The 26025-nt window shown below is 45.9% G+C and overlaps 1 protein-coding gene and 1 long non-coding RNA gene across 7 annotated transcripts in view; one reads left to right on the top strand and one right to left on the bottom strand.

The window, feature by feature from the left end:
• Positions 1-26025, top strand: part of LOC109549990 (uncharacterized) — a 68245-nt gene that overhangs the window by 2857 nt on the left and 39363 nt on the right. Inside the window, exon 3 of one of the 2 annotated variants that reach the window (XR_012329415.1) lies at positions 19918-21340. This is a non-coding gene — a long non-coding RNA (uncharacterized lncRNA). Of the gene's footprint in view, positions 1-18185; positions 21341-26025 lie in introns of both variants that reach the window. The other variant, XR_012329414.1, reaches the window with a different exon arrangement.
• Positions 3829-26025, bottom strand: part of SALL2 (spalt like transcription factor 2) — a 61470-nt gene continuing 39273 nt past the window's right edge. Inside the window, exons 1-3 of one of the 5 annotated variants that reach the window (XM_073799445.1) lie at positions 8933-9209; positions 5728-8539; positions 3829-5109 (exon numbers count right to left, since the gene is read on the bottom strand). In XM_073799445.1, the coding sequence (XP_073655546.1) occupies positions 4887-5109; positions 5728-8539; positions 8933-8999 (3102 nt within the window). In that variant the 5' untranslated portion in view covers positions 9000-9209 and the 3' untranslated portion in view covers positions 3829-4886. Of the gene's footprint in view, positions 8540-8932; positions 9210-16922; positions 17011-21493; positions 21633-26025 lie in introns of those variants that run through there. The other 4 variants (XM_073799447.1, XM_033851365.2, XM_033851366.2 and 1 more) reach the window with 4 other exon arrangements.

Raw genomic sequence — 26025 nt, 5'->3', positions numbered from 1 at the left:
TAAGCATTTTCGTCTAGGAAAGGAAGACTTTTTCTAGTGGAAGAGATTCAGTCTCTGGTAGAATTCGAGGTACCTAAGACCTGGATTGCCTCCTCTCACCTACAGAGGAAGCCAAAGAAGGAGTACAGGTACTCCTTAAAGTCAGCCAAGTTAAGGCCAGCTCCCAGAAGTCTTTGCTTTCATATTCACTTTGGATAAATTATTACAGTAGTAAATTAGGCAAATTTTAGGAGCACAGGAGGGCCACTTAGCATGATCTGCTTATAGAGGGATTTTTTTCTAGACTCCTCAGGACCAGTTTTCAGCTCATAAGAAAGCCACTGCTTTCTTGTGTGCCTACTCTTAGCCAGTCTGTATACAACCCTGAGCAGTACAGGAAGGAGGAAGGAATCTCACCCAGACCTCTTCTAGTCAAAAGAGTGTAAGCCTAGTTGTGAGTAGATGAGTGCTGCATGCACTACATTTCTGAACTTTTCCTCCTATCTGCTGTGGTAGACTTTCCAGAGTTAGCCACAACAATAATGGCTCCCATCCCACATGCCCTTATGCAGTGTGTCTTTGCCACTCTTCCCGATGAGAGGTAAAGCTTGTTTCCCCTCCTCTTGAATCTGAACTGGTTTTCTGACTAGCTTTGGCCAAGAGAAAGTGGCAGAAGTGATATTCTTTGAGTTTCAGAGTCTAGGCCTTAAGAGGCCTTGAAGCTTCTGCTTTTGTCATCTTGGAGGCCTAGGCCTTCATGGAAGTCCAGTTATCCTAATAGCTAGACCATTTGAAGAGAGAGTGAGGGAGAGGGAAAGGGAGAAGGAGAGGGAGAAAAAAGGAGTGAGAAAGAGACAGAGAGAGAGAGAAATCCTAGAGATTGAAAGATATCAAAAAGAGTTCCTGGAGAATGAAAAATTCTAAGAAAAGAGACTGCAGTATTCCAGCCATTCAACTGAGGGGCCAGAGGTGAGTGAGGCCATCTTGGATCCTCCAGCCCGAATTGAAGCTGCTGAGTGAGCTCAGCCCTCACCACATGGAACATAGACAAGTCATCCTAGCTGAGGCCTGTTGGGACAACCCATGGACTCACAAGCAAATACATAATTATTGTTTAAGACACTAAGTTTTGGATGGTTTGTTACACAGCAATGGGTTACTGAAACATCCACAGTATTGACCAAATACTGCACTTTGTAACTGGTTCTTTGGTCAAAATTCTTTTTTCTTCACTTTTGTCCTTACTCATTTTTTAAAATTATATGATCAAAAGCAAAGTGTCCAATGGGATTAGTAAATCTGTTGTTAAATTAAACATTAGAAAAGACAAGGAAATGTAAAGGGAAGTCAAAGTTGGGTCTAATGGAGAAACGCTCATGTGAGTTAAGTTTGTTTTGGGGATCAGGAGACGGATGTTCCTTGATTTACTGAGAAGTTCCAGGGACGGTATCCAGAGTCCCAGGAGCAGAAATTTGTGAGAGATGAAAATGTGCCAATAGAATTGAAACCTTTTTTTGGGGTGACAGAGGTTGAAATCTGGGAGAAGCAGATGCTGAGAGAGTCAGGAGTCCAAAAGTTTTATTGGGAAGTAACACTTGTAAAAAGAAAAAGGGAAGAAAATGGGATTGGGCAGGGAGAGCTGTCCAAAGCTGTCAGTGATGCAGACATGACAGCCTCTGCCAGACCACTGGAGAGTTCCATAGCAAGAATCGTTCATTAGTCCCATGTTCCCTGGGAATGGCTAAGCCCTGTACCACCCACCACCTTGCTTAGCCTTTGGCCAGGGGTTTGGAGAACAGTAGGACAGCTAGAGGCTGTCAGCTAACCAGGTTTCTTGCAGGTAGGTAGCCAGTTCTTTCTTAAAGGGACATCTCTGAAGTAGCACACCTCTGTATCTGCCAAAGGGGACTTGACGTACCTTATGTAGGTTTTTATATGGTAACTGCATTGGTCCTTAGGTTGTCATATGGATTCAGTTAATATATTTCAGCATGGTTATTAGGAAAACTGAATGTAAGAGAAATGTACGTCCCCGCCCCCTTCTCTCTCTTCGTAACATGAGTTAGTTATTTCCCTTTCTGGAATCCCACAGGCCACTGTGTCTATCACAGTATTTACTACCATGATATAAAAATCCGTTTTCATTTTTCTTCTTCCTTGACTGAGCCCCCTTAGGGGCAGAAGTTTGTTTACCTTTGTATCTACCCAACACTTGGTCTCTGAAACAAATCCTCAAAAATTAACTGAATGAATGAGTGAGGAAGCTGTCTCTTGCTTCTTGTACTAGTGATTTTTTATCCATCTAGTTTGAACTGAATCCACTATGTATATTTCAGGTAAAGCGTTTCGCAAGCTGCATTTCTTGACATATTCATTTCAGCAGGTTAGAGTTAATTCACCTTCCAAAAGGATGATCAAATGAGAAGTGCTTGAGAGTAAGAAATGGTGGGGTTGAGGGTGGGGATTGGAGGGGACTGCAAGAAGGAAGAAACTGAAGGCTCTAAGAGAGAAATAAACTAAAGGTGAAGAGAGAAAAGTAAAAGTTGTAGGTCAATGAAAGAATAAAAAGCAGGAGAGGAAAAAGAAGAATGAAAAGGAGACAGAAGGGAAAATAAAGTAGAGCTATGAAGGAGTGGGGTGGGGAGTCCAGCTCAGTGCTGACCTGCCCAAGGAAGCACCCATTAGCAGAAGCCTCACTGACAGCTGTTACCATAATGGGAACTGGCATCTAAAGAGAGGGCAAGTCTAGTTTAATTAGTTAAATGGCATTATCTATGTCCAGTGGGGGTAGGGGAGGTAAAGGGAATAGAAGGATTGGTGACCTACCTCCTTCCATAGGCTGAAAAGAAAAACAGATTTATAAAGCTCTGGTAAGGAATTAAAGAGACAGGAGCTGTTTCTTCTCCAGCCGGCTTCACAAGATTGCCATGTCCTATTCACTTGTACCTTTAAAGCGGGACGGGTTTAAAGTTGCCTCCAGGAGGCAACTAGAATCAAACCTCTGTTCTTTACCTTGAATCGAGCCAGTAGGTTTACTCACCTTTCCCTTCAGTCTTCCAGCCAGCCTCACCACTTCAGGAGTCTTTAGTATGTAACAGAAAGCAAGCACCATTCCTGACCACTGGTGGTTAGCACTGAGACTGGGATTCTGCCGAGCTGGGTTCTTAATGCAGTTCTGCCACTGATTGGCTGAATGTCTTTAGGCAAATCATTTTACCAGTCCCATCCCTTTAGCATGTGGTTTCAGTGATATAATCTTACAAACGAAAAAAAAAAAAAAATTCCGGAGAATGTTCTCTTTAGGAAAGCAAGGTCTTAAGAGTCAAATCTGAACCTTACCATGTTGTAGAGAGACAAAACAAAACAAAACAAAAATATATATATGCTTCATTTCATTCTCCCACCCCCAATGCACTTCCTCTGCTAAGAATTCTCCTTTATATTATCTTGTTGGTAGAAATTACTAGGGTTGATTTTTTTTTTCCTGTTTATAACATCAGACCTCAAGTATCATAAAGATGAATTCATCTTGGTTCTGCAGATTAACTGATGTCAGCTAGGCTGGCCTACAGGTCAGGATAGATAGATAAAGAAACAGCTTTCAACCTCCAAACAAAACAAAACAAGTAAAATAAAATACAAAAGCCTGGTGGTGGAAGGTTCTAGGCAAAGAGAAAACCTGGACAGTGGCTATAAACAGTGAGCAAATCCCCTACCTTTTGAGAACACAAACACCATTTCTACAAGGAAATTACATTCACTGGAGGTTGTTTTAGGACAAGGCTGAGCAAATTAAATATTTCAACACCATATGTTCAGCTTTGGCAGGAGACGTAGGTGGGAAGGGAATCTCAATGTTAGGGAATGCTCATATCACACCCCAGCTGGCTGTTGAAATGAAATAAGGAGAAACACACAAATATTTGGTTAAGACACCTTTAATGAAAAGGGAAAGACACTAACATCTCCGTTGTCTGCTCTTCACATTTTACTATGTTAGGAAACTGGAGCCTACACCTTTGGAGGAGGAGCCATCACTCAAGTCAGTCAATAGCAGAACCCTCACTCCCTCCTCCTCAGAACTCCGGTTCCAAATGAGCCTATGTTAAAAGTAAATACTACATCTCATTACAAAACGGAGAGGCAGGGAGGACAGCACCTAGGGCTCATCTCCCAAAGTCTGGGACTCTAAGAACCAGACAGTGGCAAAGACCTAAGCCCCGGTCCGTGGACAAGCAAAATGGGAAGGAAGTGGACCTTGAAAGAGGAAGATGAGGAAAATACAAGGGGCCAGGGAATAGCGGAGGGAGTTATCTAAAACTAGAAGCACACTAGTGCTAGGAAATCCCCCATGATCCATGGTGCATTGCTGCACACTAAAGTCACCATTAGTTCAAAAGAACATTCATGAGACCCATCAACCCATCCAATTAAGAGTTTGAGGTCCCCTCCCTTATATCACACCCCTTTCTTAATCACATAGGTTCTCAGCAAGCCCTATGCTTTAGTAACACTCCTAAACGCTCCATTATTCCTTCAGCTAACCCTCATCAACAATGCTTGTTAAAGATACGAACTTCACCTTTCCTTCCCCAAAATATCCATCCCATGGGAGACCTCTCAGCAAGAAATCCACTTGTTTCCTAACTCAGAGGCAAGGATGAAAGATACGACAAGCTCAAAATATCTTGGCATATTAACCAGCCAACACCTTTGCCTTAACGTGAGGAAGGCACATTAGTGCCTTACTACTGGGAAGAGTGTCCTATGCCCTTCGTTTCTCCCTACACCCTGGGGCGGAGCCACCAGATACTGATATTGTTGCATCTTCATTGTCGGCACCTTCTGGAGCAGGGGGAAGGAGAAGAAATGTACAGTTTGCTACTTCTCTTCTATGATGGGCTTTCTCAGGCACTGTCTTGGATGCCAGAGGCCAAAAGAAAAGGAGGGGGGAATCTCTTTTCCTTGGCTTCTCTGGATCCCATTGCTGGAGGCAACTTCTCAGCCACAGTTCCTGGGCCAAACAGCACTGGTGGTGTGGGGCCTGAAGGGGTAGTGGAGATGGAGATGGAGCTGGAACTCTGGGGCCTGGTGGGCAGGTCACTTGACAGTAAAGCCGTGTCCTGGTTTCAGCAAGACAGGGAGCCCACCCTCACCAGCTGGGCAGGAATGCCCTGGGACAAGAAGTCCTGCAGGTTGACCTGGTCACCAGAGAGGAGTGGCCCTAGGCCCTCCAGGGACAGCTGCTGGCCCCTTCGGGCTGGGCTATAATTCCAAATGTGGGTGCTCAGATGCACCTGCCAAAGGGAAAGGGAGAGGAGAGGGTAGAGGGTCATTCCCAGGGAGGGTGGAGAGGGTTCTTCTTGGGAATGTGAAAGCTGTAGAGAATCTATTTTCCTCAGGTACAATGAATGAAGAGGAAAGAAAAGTTTCTCAGGGGGCCACCCCCCTGTAAGCACAAGGATTTCAAAGCTCAGGGATTAGAGAAAAGCCACTAGGGACACATCATATAAGAACTCAGAGAAATAGACAAGGGCTCACAGATCTTGGAGGTCCTTATACAGAGCTCTCAGTTTCTGCCCCCGGGGTCAAGGGGCAGCAGGTTCAGAAAAACAGGCTCATGGGATCGTGGGGTCATCTTTTCGGGGAAAGGGGGAGAGCCCTGGGGAAGTGATGGAGGATGAGCAGCCAGGGACCAAGGAAAGAGCAGCAATATTCTGAGGGCCGTGGGGGGCAAAGGGCTGTACCTGGTGGTGAGCCAGCAGCATATGCTTCTTGAGGGTAGCCCGTTCGAGAAAGCCCTGCCTGCAGAAAACACAAGTGAAGAGCGGCCCCTCCTTGGGGTGGGTCTTCTGATGCTCCTCCAGAGCTGCCTGGGTGGGAAAGGTCTGGCCACACACCTCACAGGCCTTTCTGCTACTGCTCTCTCCGGGCTCCTTTCTCATCGCTTCCTGCAGGCTCAGCTCCTCCACCAAGGTGGGGCTGCTGCCTTCCCCTTCTAGGGCCAACGCTGACACTGGGCTGGCGCTCCTCTCCGGTTTGCCCCCCTCTTCTGTGCCTCCTGCAACATCACTGCCGCCCTGCTCCACTGGCTGCGTTCGATCCAGGCTGTCAGGCGGCGGCGGCGGCGGCAGAGAAGGCTGTTGAATCGTTTTCTCATTACTGTCCATCTCCTTCCCAGCTGTGGCCACTGCCACCACAGTTCCCACTTCCTCCTCTGCCCCGGAGGCCTCTTCTGAATCACCACGCACGGATATCGCCTTCTCACCTCCACTCTCGGAGCCTCTCCCTGCCAGGGAATCTTCATCAGTCACGTCTTCCTCTTCTTCGTCGTCCTCTTCTTCCTCTTCGGACAACTCCTCTTCTGGGGATGGCTGCTGGGATGGCTGCTGGGGGAAGCTCCCCGCCCCTGAGACCGCAGACTGCTCAGGGCCGTTCTCCTGGGCAGTTCCCCCGCCTTCAGGGAGCGTGGTACCACCGTTGGGGATCTGGCCCCCCAGGTGCATCCGAACATGCTGCTGCAGAGTAACAGCATTGGTGAACTTCTTCTGGCAAATGGGGCAGGAGTTCTGGGCCCGGGCAGCTGGACTAGCCTTGTGGCCCACGAAATGTGCACGCAGGTTGCCCCGGGTAGAGAAAGCTCTGCCACACACTTTGCATTTAAAGGGCCGCTCACCTCCATGTTGGCCGTAATGCAGGCGCAGCGCTCGAGGACAGCTCAGCACCCGAAGGCAAATGACACACTGGTTAGGTCCCGATGAGGCTGAGGATGAAGTTGCAGGGGCAGAGGTTGTGGAGGCTCCCGAAGCAGTAGAGGCCACTGCCACGGCTCCTTGACGGTCAATCTTCTCTACCAGTTGCTGCAGCTTGGAGGTCTCAGACGGTGAAGCCCCCAAGGGCTCTAGCACATAAGGAAAGGGGAAGCTACCAGTGGACTTAAAGTGGTTGGTAAGCAGGGCCCAGCTGGGTAGCGAAGTCACCAGCTTACTTAGCTGCATGCGGGTTGCTGTGCCACTTTCTGCCACCCCGGCGATGGCTGAGCCCTCGCTCCCGGGTGGGGTGTTTTCATCAGCTTTACTCTTTGGCTCTACCGCTTTCATGAGCACGAACTTATTGAAAGCAGGGAGCGCAGGAGCCGTGGCTGTGCCTGCCCCGGTGGAGAGCAGCGTCAGGCTCTCTGTGGCACTGAGTGCCGTGGTGGAGGCCACCAGAGGCTTGCGTTCCACACCACCACCTGGCATGGCCGCCTCCTCCTCGGCCTTCTCTGGTGGCACGGACATACCATAGGGCAGGCCGCTGCTGGTGATGACGTAGTCCAGATGCTCTGGTACCGGGTGAGGGTTCATCTGCACGTGCGGGTACTTCTCCCGATGCCGGTGGAAATGCACTTTGAGGTTGCCACGCGTAGTAAAGCGGTTGCCACAGACATTACACTTATAGGGCCTCTCACCTGTGTGGGAACGCAGGTGGATCTGCAGGGCACTGTCACTGCCAAATACTTTGGCACAGAAGCGGCATTTGTGCCGTCCACCAGGCTTCTCCAAGGGACCCATCAATTCCCCATAGCCCAGCTCACCACCTCCATTCTTTGGCTTCAGGAGCCCTGGGGAGGCAGTAGCCTCGAGGCCCCGGGCTGCCCCAAGACACTGTGCTGCCAGTAGTCCCGTGGTGCCTGGGAATGCCAGATGAGGCGAGGCAATCAGCTGATCTGTGCTGCCTGACAGGGCCGGGGAGGGGGCAGGGGTGGGTTTGTGGCTTCGCCCGACCCCTCCGGCAGCAAAAGGGTGCTGTGACCCCAGGGGATGATAAAGGTGGAAGAAAGCCTGCTTGGGTGTTTCCGCCCCTGAGGAAGAGGAGGTGGAGGAAGGCGCCAGTGTCTTGCCAGTTTGGACAGGCTTGATGGGGCTGAAGAGGGGGAGCAAAGGCTTGGTGGAGGAGACGGCGGCTGTCCCAGGTAACTCGGAGGGGCTGGAAGGGGTGCCCACTGTCTGGCCTAAGGAGCCAAGCAGCAGCACCTGCCGGCAGATTTGCTCAGTCATCTGCATCTGATGGATCTGCCGCTGCTGCAGTACCCGGAGCTCTTCCAAGATCAGAGGGATGTTCAAGTGGCCGCTGCCTACACCTGGGGGCGGAGGAGGAGGTGGAGGGGGTGGTGGTGCAGGAGTGGATTCTGGAGGTAATGGAGTTGCTCCTAGCTTTGGGCTGGCCAAGATCAGGCCCCCACCTCCCCCAGCTGCTGTACCTGTGGCAGCTACGAGAAAGTGCCCCGAAGACTCCTCTCCTCTCCGCTCTGGGCCCCAGGTGGGATCTGTGGGTATAGAGGACCCGGAATCCGACGGGTTGCTCTGCTCAGCCTCCATGACCTGGGGACTGCTGTGGCCCTCAGGCCGGGGTTCAGAAGAGGTCGAAGAGTTGTTGGGGTTCTCCTGGCCCCCAATTATCACCATTACAGGGGGGTCAGGAGAACATGCATTCTGGTGGGCGAGGAATTCAGCTGGGTCAGTGAATTGTGCGCAGCACTTGGCACAGACTTGGGGGTGGTCCTCCTCGCTAGCATCACCTGGGAAGAAGACAAGGAAAGAGCGTGGGTGGTGCGGTTCGGATGGGTATGCAGAGGCTGTAATTAACAACGAGCCCAGTAACCGCTAGTGGGGGTGGGGAGATGAGCTCACCATCCGGCTGGCCGTGCAGGAGGCTAGAGCTCGGTGCTGTCCCGCCTGGACAGGAGACTCGCCAGCACTGGGGGCCAGGAGGGAGGGGAAGCGGGCATGCACAAGCTACTCCCCCCCTCCACCACCCCCCCCCCCCGGGCCACTGGCGGGCGCAAGGACTGGGTGTGAGTACCGGGTCCTGTGCAGAGAATCGTGCCTTCTATCTCGTCCACCGAAAGTCCTCTCCCCGCCCCCCGCGTCCCCTCCACCCCTACCCCTGCCCGGGCCGGGCCCTACCGCACCTCCAAGCTCCGCCGGCTCCCCGCAGGGCCCCCCGAGACGAGAGCTCCTCCCGGCTTCGTGCGCCATGGTTGTGTGGGAGGTGGAGGGCCAGGTGGAGTGGGAGACAATGGGTATCCGGATTGGGGGAGGCGGCACTGGCCGCCGGGGCTGCGGCAGCTTCTGCACCCAGCGGCCCAGACTGCGGAGATGGAGATCGGCGGCGGGGGCAGGGAGCGGCGGAGGAGGGGGAGGGGAGCGAGGAGTCGCGGAGGAGGGGAGGAGCTGGAACGAGAAAGCTGGGAGAGGGGAGATGGGGGAGGAGCTGCTGGGGAGGGAGGGGAGCGAGCCCAGAGCCCAGAGCCCGGGAGGGTTTCCGGAGGCTCAGTGACAGGTGCTGTGGGGCATGGCGGGGGTCCACCTTTCCTTACCCTCTGCCAGCTCCCCCCATCTCCGGATGTCCTTGCCCAGACCTGCCCCCTCTCCCCCCCAATCCCCCAGCAAGCTCAAGGGGGCACAGTAGGAAACACAGCCTTGCTCAACAGAGCAAAGCGACAGGCTTCTCTTATTTTCCTTTGGATAAAGGATCCGCTGAGCCTGGAAAACGTGGGCTCCAGAGAGGGTGGTCTGAGGGCCAGAGCGGGAGGGGGAATCCCAGCACACCTACCCCTTACCTACACACACATAATCTGGTGCCCCCAAGATACCCCAAGTTTTGTCCTGTTTTCCTGACCTCCATTCCCACCCTACCCCCACCCCATCCACAAAAGAAGTTTCTCAGGGTGGGAGGCCCCGAGGTAGAATTTCCAAGGAAGTCGTTTCAGGACTCCTCTCTGCGTAACACTAAGCCCCTTTACTCCCCGCCCCTCCTCCCCCAGAATAATAGCTGAATGCGAGTTACTCCACAGGTCACCCAGCCCACACCTAATTTAGAGAGTTCATGCTTATTTAAGGGGCCATCTCCTATTTAGTACCCTCTTCTCTACCCTTCTTCTTCCGTTGTCTTTCTCTGCCAACACAGCCACTACTGAGGACAGCTGGGTTTGGGGAGATGCTAGCCTGCAGAGGCCTACCTAGCTCTAACCTGGGGGGAGGGGAGCTTCTCCTGAAACAATGGGGAAAATGCAGTAGGAGGGAGTTACCAAGCAGCCTCTCAGTGCCTAAAGCCCCTTTTAGCCCCAACCTGGCTTGAATGCCTAGGAATGACTTAACACCTGCTCACCAGCACAGAGGTGGCCTCCTATTCAGGGAGAGGATAAGTAGGGATAAGATGCCTCCTGGACCAGGTACTCTGCATTCCCTTTCTACCTTGAAATGAGTCTTAATGGGTTTCCCACTTCCTTAAAAGAGCTTATCTTACTTACAGGAAATGACCACAAGTCCTTAGTTTTGTGGTTTGCCAAAGGCATCAGTAAATCCACATTGTTCTAATCCCAGTTCCAATCTTGTCTGGCTGATAAATTGAGGCATGGTGGTCAGTCACACCATGCTATGCCCCCATTTCCTTTTTTGTAAAGTAGTAATGTTGTAGCTGTGCTATCTTCATCAGAGAAATATTGTGGGGATAAAATAATATGTATAAAATAATAACAACATGTATATATGAGACTTTAAACTTTGGGAGGAGTCCCAAATATTATGAATTAGAGAATTTATATTGTCAGTGGCAAAACAATCAAAATAAAATACATATATATTAAAATTAGATCTGTTTTCATGTTGCCTATTAATTTCTTATTTATTTATTTATTTATGGCCAAGCCGCACAGCTTGCACAGGACCTTAGTTCCCCGAATCCAGGCCCTCAGCAGTGTAAGCCTGGAGTCCTAACCACTGGACCGCCAGGGAATTAGCAATCTTATTAATTTCTGAGGCTGATATAATTGGCATATATCAAGGGTAGGAAGTCTTTTTTGGGGGGAGCTGAAACAATGTAATATTAGTAACGTCCACTTTCATTGAAAACATTGTACTGAATTATGTTTTGAAACTTCAGATAATCACAAGGGCCTTAACACTGTGGACAATGGCTCTGAAACAGATGAGCTACATGCTTCCAGGCCTGACCCTGACAATGAGGGAGAGGGGGTTCTATTTCAATATGGCAAGTCACAGGTTAATGCAATGTTGTCTATTTTTACAGATAAGAAAATGGAAGCTTGGAGAGGTTAAGTGACTCTTCCAAGTTCACACAGTAATTCAGTGAAGCAAGCATTCAGACTTTTGACTCCTGTCCAGTGCTTTCCCAAGCACATCAACATTGTGTGGCTTCCCTAAGCTAGAGAAAGGGCCCTGTGTAGCTTCTACCTGCCATTTGCTCTCTGGCCTCAGTAACAGAGAGGGAATCAGATGGAAGCTTTCTACTGAGCATTTGTTAATTAGCATTGAACATTTGATATCAAGTTGCTGTTTTGTCAAGTCTTCCGACAAGAAAAGAAATCCTTTTCTTTTCATCTTCTCCTGGGAAACACTGTCCCCTTTCTTGCTCTTTAATGAAACTTGCTTTCTGATGCGTAATTTGATCTGGGCTCTTCTTTAAGGTAAATTCAGTCCCTGGTGAAAGGTGACGGATCAACAGCCACCTGTAAGAGGAAGCCTCTATTTCTCAGCACTTTGCACTCACTGCCTATCCTGAAAAGGGGGGCAGGATTCTTAGGCAGACACGAATGAAGTCATAAACACAGGAATAAACTAAGCTGGTAATGGTGTCCCTAGATAGCAGATAAGGTGAGGTAAGCTATCCTGGGTCACATGTAAAGTCTGGGGTGGACATAGGACTGAGACAGGGACATGCTTGTTTAAATTTATGAAGAGCTGAAACGACAAGGAAAAAGGAAACTAAGTGACTCTCTAAACCTGGTAACTCATTAAACGGGAGAGGATGGCTGGGAGAACAGAGGAAAATTGGTGGGTAGCAGGGTGGTAGAGCTGAACACGGGTTCTCAAACTTTGCTGCCCATGAGAATTACTGCGAGAGCTTTTAAAAATCCCAATGGCCAGGCCGTACCCTAGACCAATTAATTCAGATTCCCTGAGGGTGGGATCTAGGCATCAGTGTTTGTAAAGCTCCTCAAGTGATTCTGATGTACAACCAAGGATGAGACCCACAGTACACATCAGAGGAGTGTCCTCCCCATCAAACCTTCCACCCTGCTCCTCACAAATCTTACCTGTGCTCAACTCGGCCAAAATTAGGATGTAGGCAAAATGAGTTGCTCAATGCAAAATCTTCCCATCGGGTTGCCTCTCTACTCTGACCACAGCCACACTTTGCCTCTCTTGTATCCTGCTTTCAGGAGCAGAATTTGACATGATATACACCTGTCTATGAATTTAAGTGACTGTATTGCCCTTCCCAGGGTATGTGCATCTTGAGCCATACTTCCAATTGTAAAATGAAAGGCTTTGTTCTACACAGAGTTCAAGCATCATCCAGCCGTTAAAGAAACAAGCACGCTATGTAAGCCCCTGCCTAAACTTAATGTTGGACCAACACAGATTGGTAGTGTCCACAATTATGAGTTGATTCTGTAACTGCTGCATAGATAACTTCTGAAGGAGAATGTCTCATCTTCTCTTCCTTACTCCTCTCTCCTAAATACATACAAATACTCCTTTGCTACCCACACCTAGTAAATGCACCCTTGGCCTGTGCAACACAGTGGACAAACAGGCACAAAGATTTATACATCTGGTGCTAAGTGAGAAAAATATATTTGTTTCCAGAATAGGAATATCTTAGATCAAACACAAAAAAGGGTGGTTTTTTTTTAAGGACGTTTTTCTGATATCAAAGGACTCGGCACTTGGTATGAATGGCACTTGGAATTCATACCATTTTGGAGCTGGAAGGGACTTTAGAGATATGACCTCTCATTAAGCACAGTGATTGAGAGTGCCAGCTCTGAATCAGACTTGGGTTAACGTCCCAGCACTTTCTAATCTTTGTGACCTTGGGAAAGTTTCTTAATTTCTCTAAGACTTGCATTTCTTTTAAAAATGGGGGTATAGCCACAAAAAGGAATGAAATTCTTATACATGCTACAACATGGGTGAGCCTTGAAAACATTATGCTAAGTGAAATAAGCCAGACGCAAAAGGACAAATATTGTATCAGTCCATTATATGAGGTCTCTAGAATTGGTAAATTCACAGAAAGAGACAGAAAGTAGAATGGTGATTTCCAGGGGCTGGGAGTGTTGGGTGAAGGGAATGGGGAGTTATTGTTTAATGGGTATAGAGTTTCAGTTTTGCAAGATGAAAGAGTTCTGGAGATGGATGGTGGGGATGGCTGCACAACATTGTGAATATACTTAATGCCACTGAATTGTATGCTTAAAAATGATAAATTCTATTATGTATATTTTACCGTAAATTTTAAAAAGTTTAATGGAGGTAATAATAGCAGAGTTGGGAAGAATAAACAAGAGGAAATATATAAAGGGCCTAGCATAGTACCTGACGAATAGTAAATGCTCTGCAAATAGTAGCAATGAGTATTATTATTTCAAGTCTAAAAGCTGAAGCCCTGGCAGAAGAATGGGCCTGCCCAAGGTCACAAAGCTTCAAGGTACAAGCTGGATTGAAAACCAGGTTTTCTGCTTCCTTATCCAGTGCTCTGTTGCACCCTCCCTGAGTTACTTTCTATCTACTCAGAAATGTTTTCTTTTTCACCCAGGAGTCCCTAGGGCTGAAAGGCTCAGGGATCAATACCCTGAGAGGCGATGCTCTCTACCTCCAGTTCTAAAGAGAACAGAACCCTCAAAACTCTATTTTTGCCTTCCTTCCCCTTTTGCTGCTCTTGCTGTCTGCCAACTGCCATTTCTCCCCCTAGGTCTGTTTGGCTGTTGTCCTGGTTTCTCCTTCTCACTAAATATCTGGGTTTCTGATCGTTTCCTTTATTTCCCAGATGTACTAGTTTACATTTTCCCAATTCACATCGCTTATGTTCTCTAATCCAGATTTCTAGACTCTGTAGGGGAGACAGAAATATTTTTTTCTCTCCAGAGTTTTTAAGCAAATAGACTATTTCCCTCTCATCACTTATGTGCAATAACTATTCTGGTAGGTTTTGGTGTTCTGGTCAGGGAAGCTGAGCAGAAACAGGGTGGGAAAACAGGTTTTTCAGACTGTGCCTTGGTGATATCTTAGGTCACTGCAGAGATGAGGCTTTTAAAATGTGCAACAAAGGCTCAGCATTTGCTTGTCACATATGGTAAACATTGCTTAAAAGAAGGCAAAGACTCTTCAAAACCTTAGTGGCACCCTAGCTTACTAAATAAATGTCTGCAGATGGTCATGATGATGCCCATAGTTCCACAGGTATACCTGTAAAAGGACATGTGTAAGAGCCCCCGAACCAGAGCCCTCCCTACCTAATTTTGGGGCATGCAGAACAAGAAACAGTCCCTGGGGCGGAACGAAAACTCAGGAGCCTGAAGATCACATAAATGAATAGAAACCCTATCTATATATCTTATAAAAGCAGGAAGGAATTTAGATTTTCATATTAGCCACCTCATCTTACAAATGAGACCCAGTGACACGCCAAGTCATACAAGTAGCCCAAGGATCTTTCAGTCTCTCAGGAGAATTCTGAAGGCAGATCTTTCTTAAGGTTACTACTGCTTCCTTGCTCCTTAACATTTATGTTTTCAACTTTTATGGCTCAAAGGCAAAATTTCAACTGAAATTTGTTGCTGCCAGTGAGTTCAAGCCTGCACTGTTAATATGGGGACGGCTTTGCAGCAGCATCCCCGTGGCCCCAAGTGTTCACAGCCACAAGTGGGAGCTATACTTCAAGGGGCTGGAGAATCCCCTTAGGGCAGTTGTGAACGATTTCTTGTGACTCCCTCCCAGATTCTTCCTCAGCAGTGGTATAGGGAATGGGTGAACTGAGGATGTGGGAAGAAGAGAGGATGCGGGGGAGAGGAGAGGATGCCTCTGGGTTGGAGGGGATTCAGCATTGTTCCACAATCTAACCAGCAGGGGAGCAGGACTGTAAGGCAACTCTGAGGCTCTGGGGGAAGTCTCCTGTAGAGCAGGAGGAGGAAACATCCGGCCTGCAGCAGCATTAAGCGGGGCTAACGTGTCCCAGGAGGGAAGGATGCCACCAGCATGCCACCTCTTAATATTGGCACAGTGGGATCCCAGTAAAGCACTGACTTGAGGGGTATATGTTCTACCCAAAACAATATGTCTGTTAAGGTTGTTCTGTAGCATGTTGTGAACTGATTTGATCTCAAGTCCTTTTTTACAACAGGTGGAAAGGTAAATTTAATCCATGTTTTAGTTTTAGCTACTACAAATACATTATCCTAGAGCTTTTCATGACACACATCTCATAAAGAAATGCTGAAGTTCACCAAGAGGCTCCCGAGCTTTGGTCATATTTCAGCACTTACAGGAAGTGCACTGTACTCACATATAATAATAATAATAATAATAATAGACTTCCCTGGCAGTCCAGTGGTTAAGACTTTGCCTTCCAATGCAGGGGGTGCAGATTCGATCCCTAGTCGGGGAGCTAAGATCCCACATGCCTCACGGCCAAAAAACCAAAACGTAGAACAGAAGCAGTATTGTAACAAATTCAATAAAGACTTTAAAAATGGTCCACATCAAAAAAGTCTTTAAAAAAAATAATACATATTAAGTACTTATTTATGCTAGGGACTGTGCCACATGTATTAAGCACTTATTTATGCTAGTTATTTTTCCAAGTGTATTAACATGTATTAACTCAGTAACCTAATGAGGTAGCTAGTATATTCATCCCTATTTTACAGATGAGGAAACTGAGGCATAGAAAGGCAAAGTAAACCAACAAGGTCGCACAGCTAACCAAGTGGTAGAGCCAGGATTTGAATCCTGAAAGTCTGCCTTCAGAACACTTGTGTGCTTAATCCTACACTGCATTGTTGGGTGAATCAACTGTTTGCTAAATAAATAGTTTATCCCTGAGCCAGGACTTTCAGACTTTCACAGTGTGAACATATGTAGCCATACCAGATTGTCCCAAACTTGCTCGATCCTAAGAATTACCTGGACATTTGCAAAGATACAGATTCCCAGACTCTAGCCCAGATCTACCCACAAGCAAGCAAGCTTGGAAAACCCTAGTTTAGGTGGAGTGAGCACCACTAACCCTAAATGTCATGAAATATAGGTTTCTGACCTGACTGTACCTCTGTTTCTGAGACTTTGGGCAATGTCACTTCTCAATACCGTAGTTGCTCTGTTGGCTGCCTCTTACTTACTGGAATGTTATAAGAATACATGAAATTTCCCCCCCTCATAAAGAAAATCTGTTACTTAAACAAATGATCATATCCCCATAAAATGATATGCATGTATCAACAAGTATGTTAACTCATACACTTTTTTTAGCTTGGCTTTCCTTGAAACACAAACCTAAGCCCCTCATCCAGAACTTTCCTCTAGCCTCTACTCCAGGTGACACAGATACACACCCCAAACCAGGCTGCATCTGACCGACATTAGCTCTCTCCCTCTGGGAGCTCTGATCTGTTCTCTGCTCAGCCCAACAATGAGAAACTTTTTTCTCTTCTCCCTCAGGGGACCCTTCACGTTTATCCAATTCATTCTCTTGCAACCCAACTCTCCAGAAAGAAAAGGGGGGAAAATCCCACCCCTAAGAGACGATCTTCAGGTCTGAGGAGGTTACTTAGCAACGGCACAAAGACCAGTGAGCAAAGGGGGGACCTGGGGAGAAAACTCTTGGGTGGGGAAACAGAGCCAGTTTGAAAACTCCATTTCATCCAGAGAAAAACAACACAGAAAACACAAACATAATCAACCCTGAGAAAAGCCAAGCGGGGCTTCTCCCCAGCACAGGTCATCTCCTTACACGCTGCATCTCAACTCTTTCAACCCCCCAGCGACCAAGTTCTCCCCCTGGTTTTGCCCATGGCCCGGGTGCCCTCCCCTTGCCCTGGCCTGACCCACACAGGCTTGGGCTCAAGGCCCCCCCAACCCCTCCCCGGCACCCACCGTTCTCAGACGCGCTGGGACCTTCGCAGTCCGAGATTAACTGTTGGGGTTTCCGCTGCTTTCGCCGAGACATTCCCGGGTGGAGAGAGGTGGGACGGGGAGGGGCAACTCTCACTTAGTCTTAACCGGGGTGACCTGGTCTGGTCTCCCCCTTGGGTCTGAAGCCAACTGATGCCTCTCCCCCAGTGCCAACCACTGTGAAGCAGAGATGTTCTCCCTTCCAAGGGACAGACAGACAGACAGACAGACGCGCGCGCTCTGATTCTCTGTCCCTGACTCTCTCTCTCTTCTCTCTCAATCTCTGCAAGTCTTTAAAGGGGAGACGCCCCCTTTTTTTTCTTCAGCTTCTTCCCTACGCTTCTGCAGCTCCCATTGTAAAAGCAAAAATCCTAATCTTTCCGCACACTCTTTTCTTTTGTACTGCAGAGGAAAGGATTTAACCCTCTCCTCCCTGCCCAGGCTCCCGGCCTTTCCCTGTGCCTGTCTGTTCAGAAAATGTCCCTCGGTTGTTTTTCTAACTCTTCTTCTAAGCTCTTCACAGTGCTTTTTGGTTATTTCATGATTCTATGCCACCTTGTTTGATGATGGGACTGCTTCTGAGGTATAAGCTGAAATGAGAACTTTCTGGTATATCCTGATTATAAGGCCAAGAAGTCAGCTACCTGCCAGTCAAAAATGAGGATGTGAAAGGCTGACAAAAAGATTGAGCAAAAAAGGTCATTATAATAATAACTTAATATATGTAGATCTCTTTATAATTTATAGGACATTTTCGTGTACAGGACATATTTTGAGTATTACAACTTTGAGGTTAGCACAGCAGGTTTTACTACTCCTGTTTATAGATGATCCTCTTTATAGATAAACCGAAAGGCTCAGTGAGGTTAAGTAACCTATCCAAGACTGCACAGCCATGATGCAACAGAGACAGGCCTGCAAGCCAGGTGTATCTGACAGTAGTCTAGCATTTTTCCCCCTCTATCTTGTTAAAGGTACAATATGCCACCAGACTCCTAGTGTGAAAAAAAAAAAAGATTGATCTTAAGGAATCTCATTTAAAATAGTGTCTCTTCTGTCTCTCCCACTCCTGTCCGGCTCCCAGGGTTGAGGGATGCCACCTTTGAGAAGATGATATAGATGAGTTCTCTGGTACTTCGGAGTAGAAGCTACAAGGAGGCACTTTCAGCTCAATATAAAGGAACTTTCTAACGTGTAATGGACTCTCCAGTAAATGTGGGAACTCTCTGTAATATGTTCTCACAGAGGCTGAAAACAGTTGTCAAGGATTCTGTGGAAAGAATTTCTTTGTGGATGTGAAGTTTGACCTTTAAGAATACATCATTTGGCAACCAACCAACTGGATCTCTCCTGTTCAGCTTGCACACTTAAGGGTGATTGGTTTATTGTTCTTTAACTTCTGACCTTGCTGTTCCTCCCTGAATTTAAGGTACTGCTGTTACCCCTGGGCATAGAATATCCAGATATGCCCTATCTTCTAGCTTTATGCCTAGGTCCTCTCTTTTAACCTTATTTATCTTTTACTCTTCTGGCTAAGAGAGCATCTGAAACACCATCTGTTAGGAAAGTGGGAATGATTTTCCCCTTTGGAGTTGAGTGATGCAAATCTCTGATGGCTGTGTCTTCAGAGAATAACAAAGCAAAGCTCACTCAGTGTTGGGTGCAAACTTGACGTTTCCGTCATTTCTTCCCTTACGCAAGTCCAGGCTATTTTGGCAATACTAAGAAAGGGAGAGAGAGACAGATGGTAGGAGGGTTGCTGGTGATAAATGAAGCAGGTACCACCATCTGAAGAGATTTGGAAAGCACTCTGATCTTTGCTTTGCAGTTCACTGAATCTCCATTATTTTCCCAGTCCTTTGGGGTCAGGACCTTGAGTGGCTCCCTCACGGTCAACCCTTGGAACTCTTGCTGACACTGTCTCATTCATCCTGTTAACCTCCCTGTGGTAGACAGGTGCAGTTATCACTAGGCTATTGTAGGGGAAATGGGAACACTGGGGCCAGGAAAGCTTCTAATTTCTCAGTGGAATAGACTGGGTTTTGTCACTCTTTCATTCCACTGTTTCCATCTGTACTTCCTGTTTGAGGAAAAGAAATGAGAGAAGGAACATAGCTTTCTGCTTTTCTCAGGAATCTGGAGATCTCCAAGGGCAGATCTGGGGGCCCAATATTCATCTCTTTACTGAGTCTTGTCTGTCTGGTCTTTTCCTACTTTGGTCCACCCTCCTTCTTGCTGGCCTTATTGTGAAAGGAAGGGCTCTTTCCCCTCCTCTCCTTTCTTCCGCCCTCCCCCATTTACCATTTTTTCCTTTTACCTCTCCACTGTGGCCTCTTGACCTCCCCACAGAGTTACAAAAGTAAAATCCTTGAAGAGATGCTGCTGTGGGAATGTTAATGAGCCTTCCCCACAAAGGGGCAAAGACTTTACTTCACTGAGTTGGAAAAAAGCCCCTTTGAAAAGGGGTTTCTGTGTGTGGTGAAGTGGAGAGGGGAGGGGAAGGAGAGAGAGGGAGAGAGAGGGAGAAAAGAAGGGAGGGAGAGAAAGAGCAAGAGAATGAAAGGAGAGAGAGAAATGAGAGAGAGAGAGAGAGATTGAGAGAAACAGCAGAAGAGAATATTAAAACAACACTGTTCTTTCTTTAATTGGTGATTTAATTTTTGGAAAATGTTCCATAGTCATTTGACCTCGTAAACTAAGCATTTAAGTTCCCAAAAAAGCTGAAGAGGCACTCAAGGGCGTTGACGATAATAAAGGATGGGAAAAAGGGACTTATCCTGGCACCCTGTCCCCAGTTCCTTCTCATGTGTGGGAGACTGAGAGGCTCTAGTGGGGGAGGATATTCTGGATGGGGGAGTTGGTGGTGAAGATGGGCTTCTTATTCTGGTTTTGTGGTTCCTCCTTATGACATTTTCTAATTTTATCAACATTTTCTATTTTGGCTTCCCTATTGACTTAAAATTTTTCCTCTCTTCAGGAATAGCTTAAAGTACTGTTGGGTGTTTACATTGTGGAGCCAATTTTCAAGCCAGACCACTTGAGCATAATCTCTGTATCCTTCATTTGTGAGCACAGGTTGCCTCTGAATTAGTTAAAATGGATGTTAAGGTACTGTTAGTATCAAAAAAATAAGTCCCTGAAAAGCAAAGATATGATGTTGCTTTTTAAAAAAATTGAAGCATAATTGAATGTTGTTGCTCTTTGAAGAAAGCCAGTCATTATGTTTGACTCTCAGAGATTTTCCTACATGTTGTTTTGTGATATCAGCATAACACTCCAGTTAAAGAAGCCCAGAACTGTGAAGAACAAAGAGAAGGTAGGTGATTGGAATGAGATCCTTGGAAGAGAAAGAAGAGGGGCCAGTCAGGGATGCTAATTCCCAGAGCTCTGTAACTCCTCTGGACTCAAGGTAATCAACCACATGGGGAATTTACGGAGAATTCGCATTCCTAACCTCTACCCCTGATCTACTTAATCAATCTCTGGCGGGGTGGGGGGGGGGGTGGAGCCTACGATTTAAAAATAAGCTCTTAAATGATCCTTTTGCAGTTTGAGACAATTGAGCTTGACTGTTGCTTTCTAAACCATAAGCTCTAGATTCTTAGGGGTCTGCAGTGTTGTTGCAGCAGAATCCATGTACACATGAAGTGAGCCCAGCCTGTGGCCCCAATAAACAACATGCCTCTCAAATGTATATACTACTGTTGCCCAAATGTTTGTTGATGTTGTTGAGTGTAATACACTTTTAAGTCACTGAAAGTGTTTCTAGACTCATAATGGCTTTTGCTCTAACAATACAACTACAGTCATGTGGGAGTCCAGGAAATTCTTTGCCATTTCATTGAAGGCCTCTTCTCTCCAGACAATACCCTGTTTCTAGTTTGTAGAGGAGCAGGCACTGTGGAAGCATTTCATCTACCTTCCTGAAAGTTAGAATCCCATGAGGAATTTGATTTTAATTGCACGAGAACTAAACTAGGAGTCTAGAAAGCATGTAACCTTTCTATTGATAACCTTAGTCATAGCTAATCATAGCTTGGGTGCATTCTGCTTACTACGCCCTTTAATTGCACCGTCTCATTTAATCCTTAAAATAACTTTGCAAGGTAAACATTGTATAATCCCCATTTTAGACAAGCAAAACACCCCATTTTACAAATGAAGAAACTGAGGCATGGAGACGCAAAGTAGCTTTCTTGTTCAAGGTCTTACAGCTGATAAACAGCAGGTTGAAATTTGCCCAAATTTGCCTGATTGGACAGCCTGTGTTTTTTTCGCCACAGTGTGACCATTTATTGCCATCCCACTGATTTCTGCCTCTGCTATAGGCCTCACTTTCTGGGTGCAGACCTGGAGGATGACAAACTTTCAACTTACAGAGAAAATGTGAAGACTTACAAGTAAATATCTACAACAAATTATGGTTCTTATAATCACATGTACTACCACATGTTCTTTGTCTTGCTAGCATTAAGGGAGTTAAGGCAATGAAGGGTAAGGGAAAAGTACCCTCTGCAGAACTTTATTAAATAAGAAAGCACTGGCAAGCAAACCTTGGTTTTATTGGATGATTTCCGCCTGGCCTCTTTCAGGTGGCAGTTGCCATGGTGTTTTAGGGGCAGAGGGAGGGAGTGAAGATCAAGGAGGTCATTCGGACTGAGGCTTTTCTGGTGTGTCTTTTCAGAGTTCATTCTGCAAAAGATGGCAGGAATTTAAACACTCATAAGAGAAAGGACAGAAGTTATTCTTTTTGTGTTTCTTAATTTCTCCATGTTACTGATGTTAAATAAAGGGGAAACAGAGTTTGTGAAGAGGTCAAGGCTGTGGAACAGGAAAGGGAGGTTGTGGGGGAAGGGCCAGGAGCCTAGCAGGCAGTTAGAGAAGCCTAGAGTGGGGGTGGGAGTGTGTGCGCGCGTGTGTGCGTGTGCGTGCGTGCGTGCGCGTGTGTGCGTGCGCGCGCGTGCGTGCATGCGTGTGTGTGTGTGTGTGTGTGTGTGTGTGTGTGTGTGTTTTTAAGGACGAAATTATAGGAACAATTTGCTAAAGTTCTGGGGAGCCTGAGGTTGTTCATTTGAAAGAAAATCAACAAATGAGGTACAAGCAGTGAGGGCAAGGTGGGGAGGGAGCATGATGACAAAGGCAAAACAACAGCAACAACAACAACTAAACCCCAAGCCATCAGAAGGAAAAGCAAATCAGAGCCATGGGAAAGAAAGAGGTAAGTCACAGAGGCAACTCTTTGGAGGAATAAGAACAAAGGGATTGAAGTATGTCAGAAAATATGAATAACTGATAACCTGTAATAGAAACATGGTCAGAGCCTTCAGAAGGAAACTTTAAGAAGAGGAACAAGTGACTCCCAAGGACTTTGGAGCTAGAAGGGGGCCACGGGGATCATGTCCAAATCTCACTTTTCTGATAAAGAAACTAAGACCGAGAAAGGTTAAAAGACTTTTCAAAAGTTTTTCCAGAACCAGATCTTATCTCAGGGAATTGCCCTTTGCACTAGGCCGTGGAACTAGAGAATAAATGGGAAGAGGCAAAATGAGAGGGAATCCAAGCAAAAGTAAAAATTTGACAGCTAGACCTTAAATTAATTTCTCAATCTTCCCTAGAATTTATGAACTCTTTTTTCTTGTGGGGACCACTGTATTTTAGGAGCCAATTCCATTCTGATAACTAAGTACCTTAAACTATTTCAATCAAATAATAATCCATTTCCCACATTGGAGACTGTGCCCAGGAACAGGATCATTCAGTGACTAATTTAAGTACTGAGAAAATTTTTGATCATGCCTAATGGATTCCTAATTATATTTTGAGTGCAAATCCTTTAAATCTGCCCTTGGTAGAGTGTATTCATTTAACAAATATTTTTAAAGCACCTACTATGTGCTAAGTACCTAGTACACAATAGAAAATAAAACAAACACTGTCCAGTTTATTATTATGCAGCTATTTTGCAATTGGACTTCAATCTTTTGGTGATAATTGGACTTCAACCTTTTGTTTGTTTTTCACATTATTTCCATTTCCAAATTATGCTGCTCCTTTATTCATCATCCATAACTGGGGTAATCCCAGGATTCTTAGGGACTTCTGATGTGGCTCCTCATTTACCCTGGCACTGTCTTATGGTCTCAAAATGAGCCAAGACATGGAGTTGATCAGAGCGAGCTTACTGTAGAAGATAGTCCAAAGTAAGAAGAGCTGATGGGGCAAATCAAAGCCAGAATACTTGAGGAGAACTAAGAGAAGCTGAAATCCAAAAGGCAACCTGCTAGTCCAAAGGGGCTTGATAGCAAATGAGGTAAAAGAGAGAGGAGAGCTAAGAACTGGAAGAGTTGCTGTAAATAATTGACTTTACTGGACTTTTGTGGATTTGAGGTGAATAGCACTGGCTCAAATATGGAAGTTAAAGATGCAATGGTGTACCTAGAAGAGAACATAGGCAAAACATTATCTGATATAAATCATAGCAATATTTTCTTAGGTCAGTCTCCCAAGGCAATAGAAATAAAATCAAAAATAAACAAATGGGACCTAATCAAACTTACAAGATTTTGCACAGCAAAGGAAACCATAAGCAAAATGAAAAGACAGCCTAGGGAATGGGAGGAAATATTTGCAAATGATACGACTGATGAGGGCTTAATTTCCAAAAGATACAAACAGCTTATACAACTCAATAACCAAAAAAACAAACAACCCAGTTGAAAAATGGGCAGAAGACCTAAATAGACATTTCTCCAAAGAAGTCATACAGATGGCCAACAGGAACATGAAAAGATGCTCAACATCAATAATTATTAGAGAAATGCAAGTCAAAACTACAATGAGATATCACCTCACAGTGGTCAGAATGGCCATCATTAAAAAGTTAACAAATAGGGCTTCCCTGGTGGCGCAGTGGTTGAGAGTCCGCCTGCCAATGCAGGGGACATGGGTTTGTGCCCCGGTCTGGGAAGATCCCACATGCCACGGAGCGGCTAGGCCCGTGAGCCATGGCTGCGGAGCCTGCGTGTCCGCAGCCTGTGCTCTGCAACGGGAGAGGCCACAACAGTGAGAGGCCCGCGTACCACAAAAAAAAAAAAAAAAAAAAAAAAGTTAACATAAAAAGGGAAAGCTCCTACACTGTTGGTGGGAATGTAAATTGGTGCAGCTACTATGGAAAACAGTATGGAGGTTCCTTCAAAAACTAAAAATAGGGTTACCATATAATCCAGCAATCCCACTCCCAGGTATACATCCAGAAAAGACAAAAACTCTTAATTCGAAAAGATACATGCACCCCCACGTTCATAGCAGCACTATTTACAATAGCTAAGACATGGAAGCAACCTAAATGTCCATCAACACATGAATGGATAAAGATGTGGTATATATACACAATGGAATATTACTCAGCCATAAAAAAGAATGAAATAATGCCATTTGCAGCAACATGGATGGACCTAGAGATTATCATACTAAGTGAAGTAAGTCAGAAAGAGAAAGACAAATGTCATATGATATTGCTTATATGTGGAATCTAAAATACAATGGAAATGAACTTACAAAACAGAAATAGACTCACAGACAGGAAAACAAACTTATGGTTCCCAAAGGGGGAAGAGGGTTGGGGAAGGTATAAATTAGGAGTCTGGGATTAGCAGATACAACCTACTATATACAAAAGAGATAAACAACTAGGTCCTACTGTACAGCACAGGGAACTATATTAATATCCTGTCATAAACCATAATGGAAAAGAATATATATGTACACACACATATATATATGTCTGAGTCATTTTGCTGTATGCCAGAAACTAACACAACACTGTAAATCAACGAGACTTCAGTTAAAAAAAATAAAAAGATTCATGGTGTATATTGTGGAGAATTCTGTGCCTCCCTGCAATCAAGCATTTTTATTGAATGGCAATATAGTACTTATGTTATTTAATAATCATATACTGTTTGATTCTCTAGTCTTTCTCCATCTTAACGTGCATTGCACATTTCTTGACCCCATGATCCACTTAATCCCATGGAATCTAATATGAAGTTCAGGAATTTACTACACATGTTGTGAATACTATCTCTCCTCTCTCTCTCTCCCTCTCTGTAGATTAATATATACAGATATCTATATCTATATATCTGTGTGTATATATATATATATATATATATATATATATATTATCTGTATCTCTCCCTCTCTGTTCTCTCTCTGTATATATACATATATACAGAGAGAGGTATAAAGGTATATATGTTTTATTTATTTATTTTTTGCGGTACACGGGCCTCTGACTGCTGTGGCCTCTCCCGTTGCGGAGCACAGGCTCCGGACGTGCAGGCTCAGTGGCCATGGCTCACAGGCCCAGCCGCTCTGCGGCATGTGGGATCTTCCCGGACCGGGGCATGAACCCATGTCCCCTGCATCGGCAGGCGGACTCTCAACCACTGCGCCACCAGGGAAGCCCAAGGTATATATGTTTTAAAATGTATATACAAAGACGAGGAAAGGGGATCAGTGGATTTGGAGCAGAAATTGGCGATGATGGAGGAGAAACGTAATGAACAAATTCTACTCTATGAGGTTTAGATATTTCCTTGTCCTATATGGTTCAGTGACTTCTGTTCCCATCGTTTGGTCAAGGGATAAATGTCACCAGGATATATGTATGTTTCAAAAAAACTGGATGAAAGTCTGAAAGAAAAGAGAGGGTACAGAGGGAGAATTTGGAGAAACAAGCTTGCTATTCAAGGGGAGTTATTCTTTCCATCACCTGCTCCCATCTTTATACTGCAAACCTCCCCATCCTTACACACCATTTCTAAGCTGTCCTTTATTCAGTCAGCTTGAAATCCCAGTATTAACTTTTTTTCTTGAAATGGAAGAAGGAACATTTCCCTCCCCCCACAAGATACCTAAAAGTAACCTTAGAAAATAAACAATAAAATCACATTACAGGGCTTCCCTGGTGGCGCAGTGGTTGAGGGTCCGCCTGCCGATGCAGGGGACACGGGTTCGTGCCCCGGTCCGGGAAGATCCCACATGCCGCGGAGCGGCTGGGCCCGTGAGCCATGGCCACTGA

The sequence above is a fragment of the Tursiops truncatus genome, chromosome 2, assembly GCF_011762595.2.
Source record: "Tursiops truncatus isolate mTurTru1 chromosome 2, mTurTru1.mat.Y, whole genome shotgun sequence".
Classification (NCBI taxonomy): domain Eukaryota; kingdom Metazoa; phylum Chordata; class Mammalia; order Artiodactyla; family Delphinidae; genus Tursiops; species Tursiops truncatus.
The sequence above is the reverse complement of the archived record's forward strand: the minus strand, read 5'-3'. Positions and strand labels throughout refer to the sequence as shown.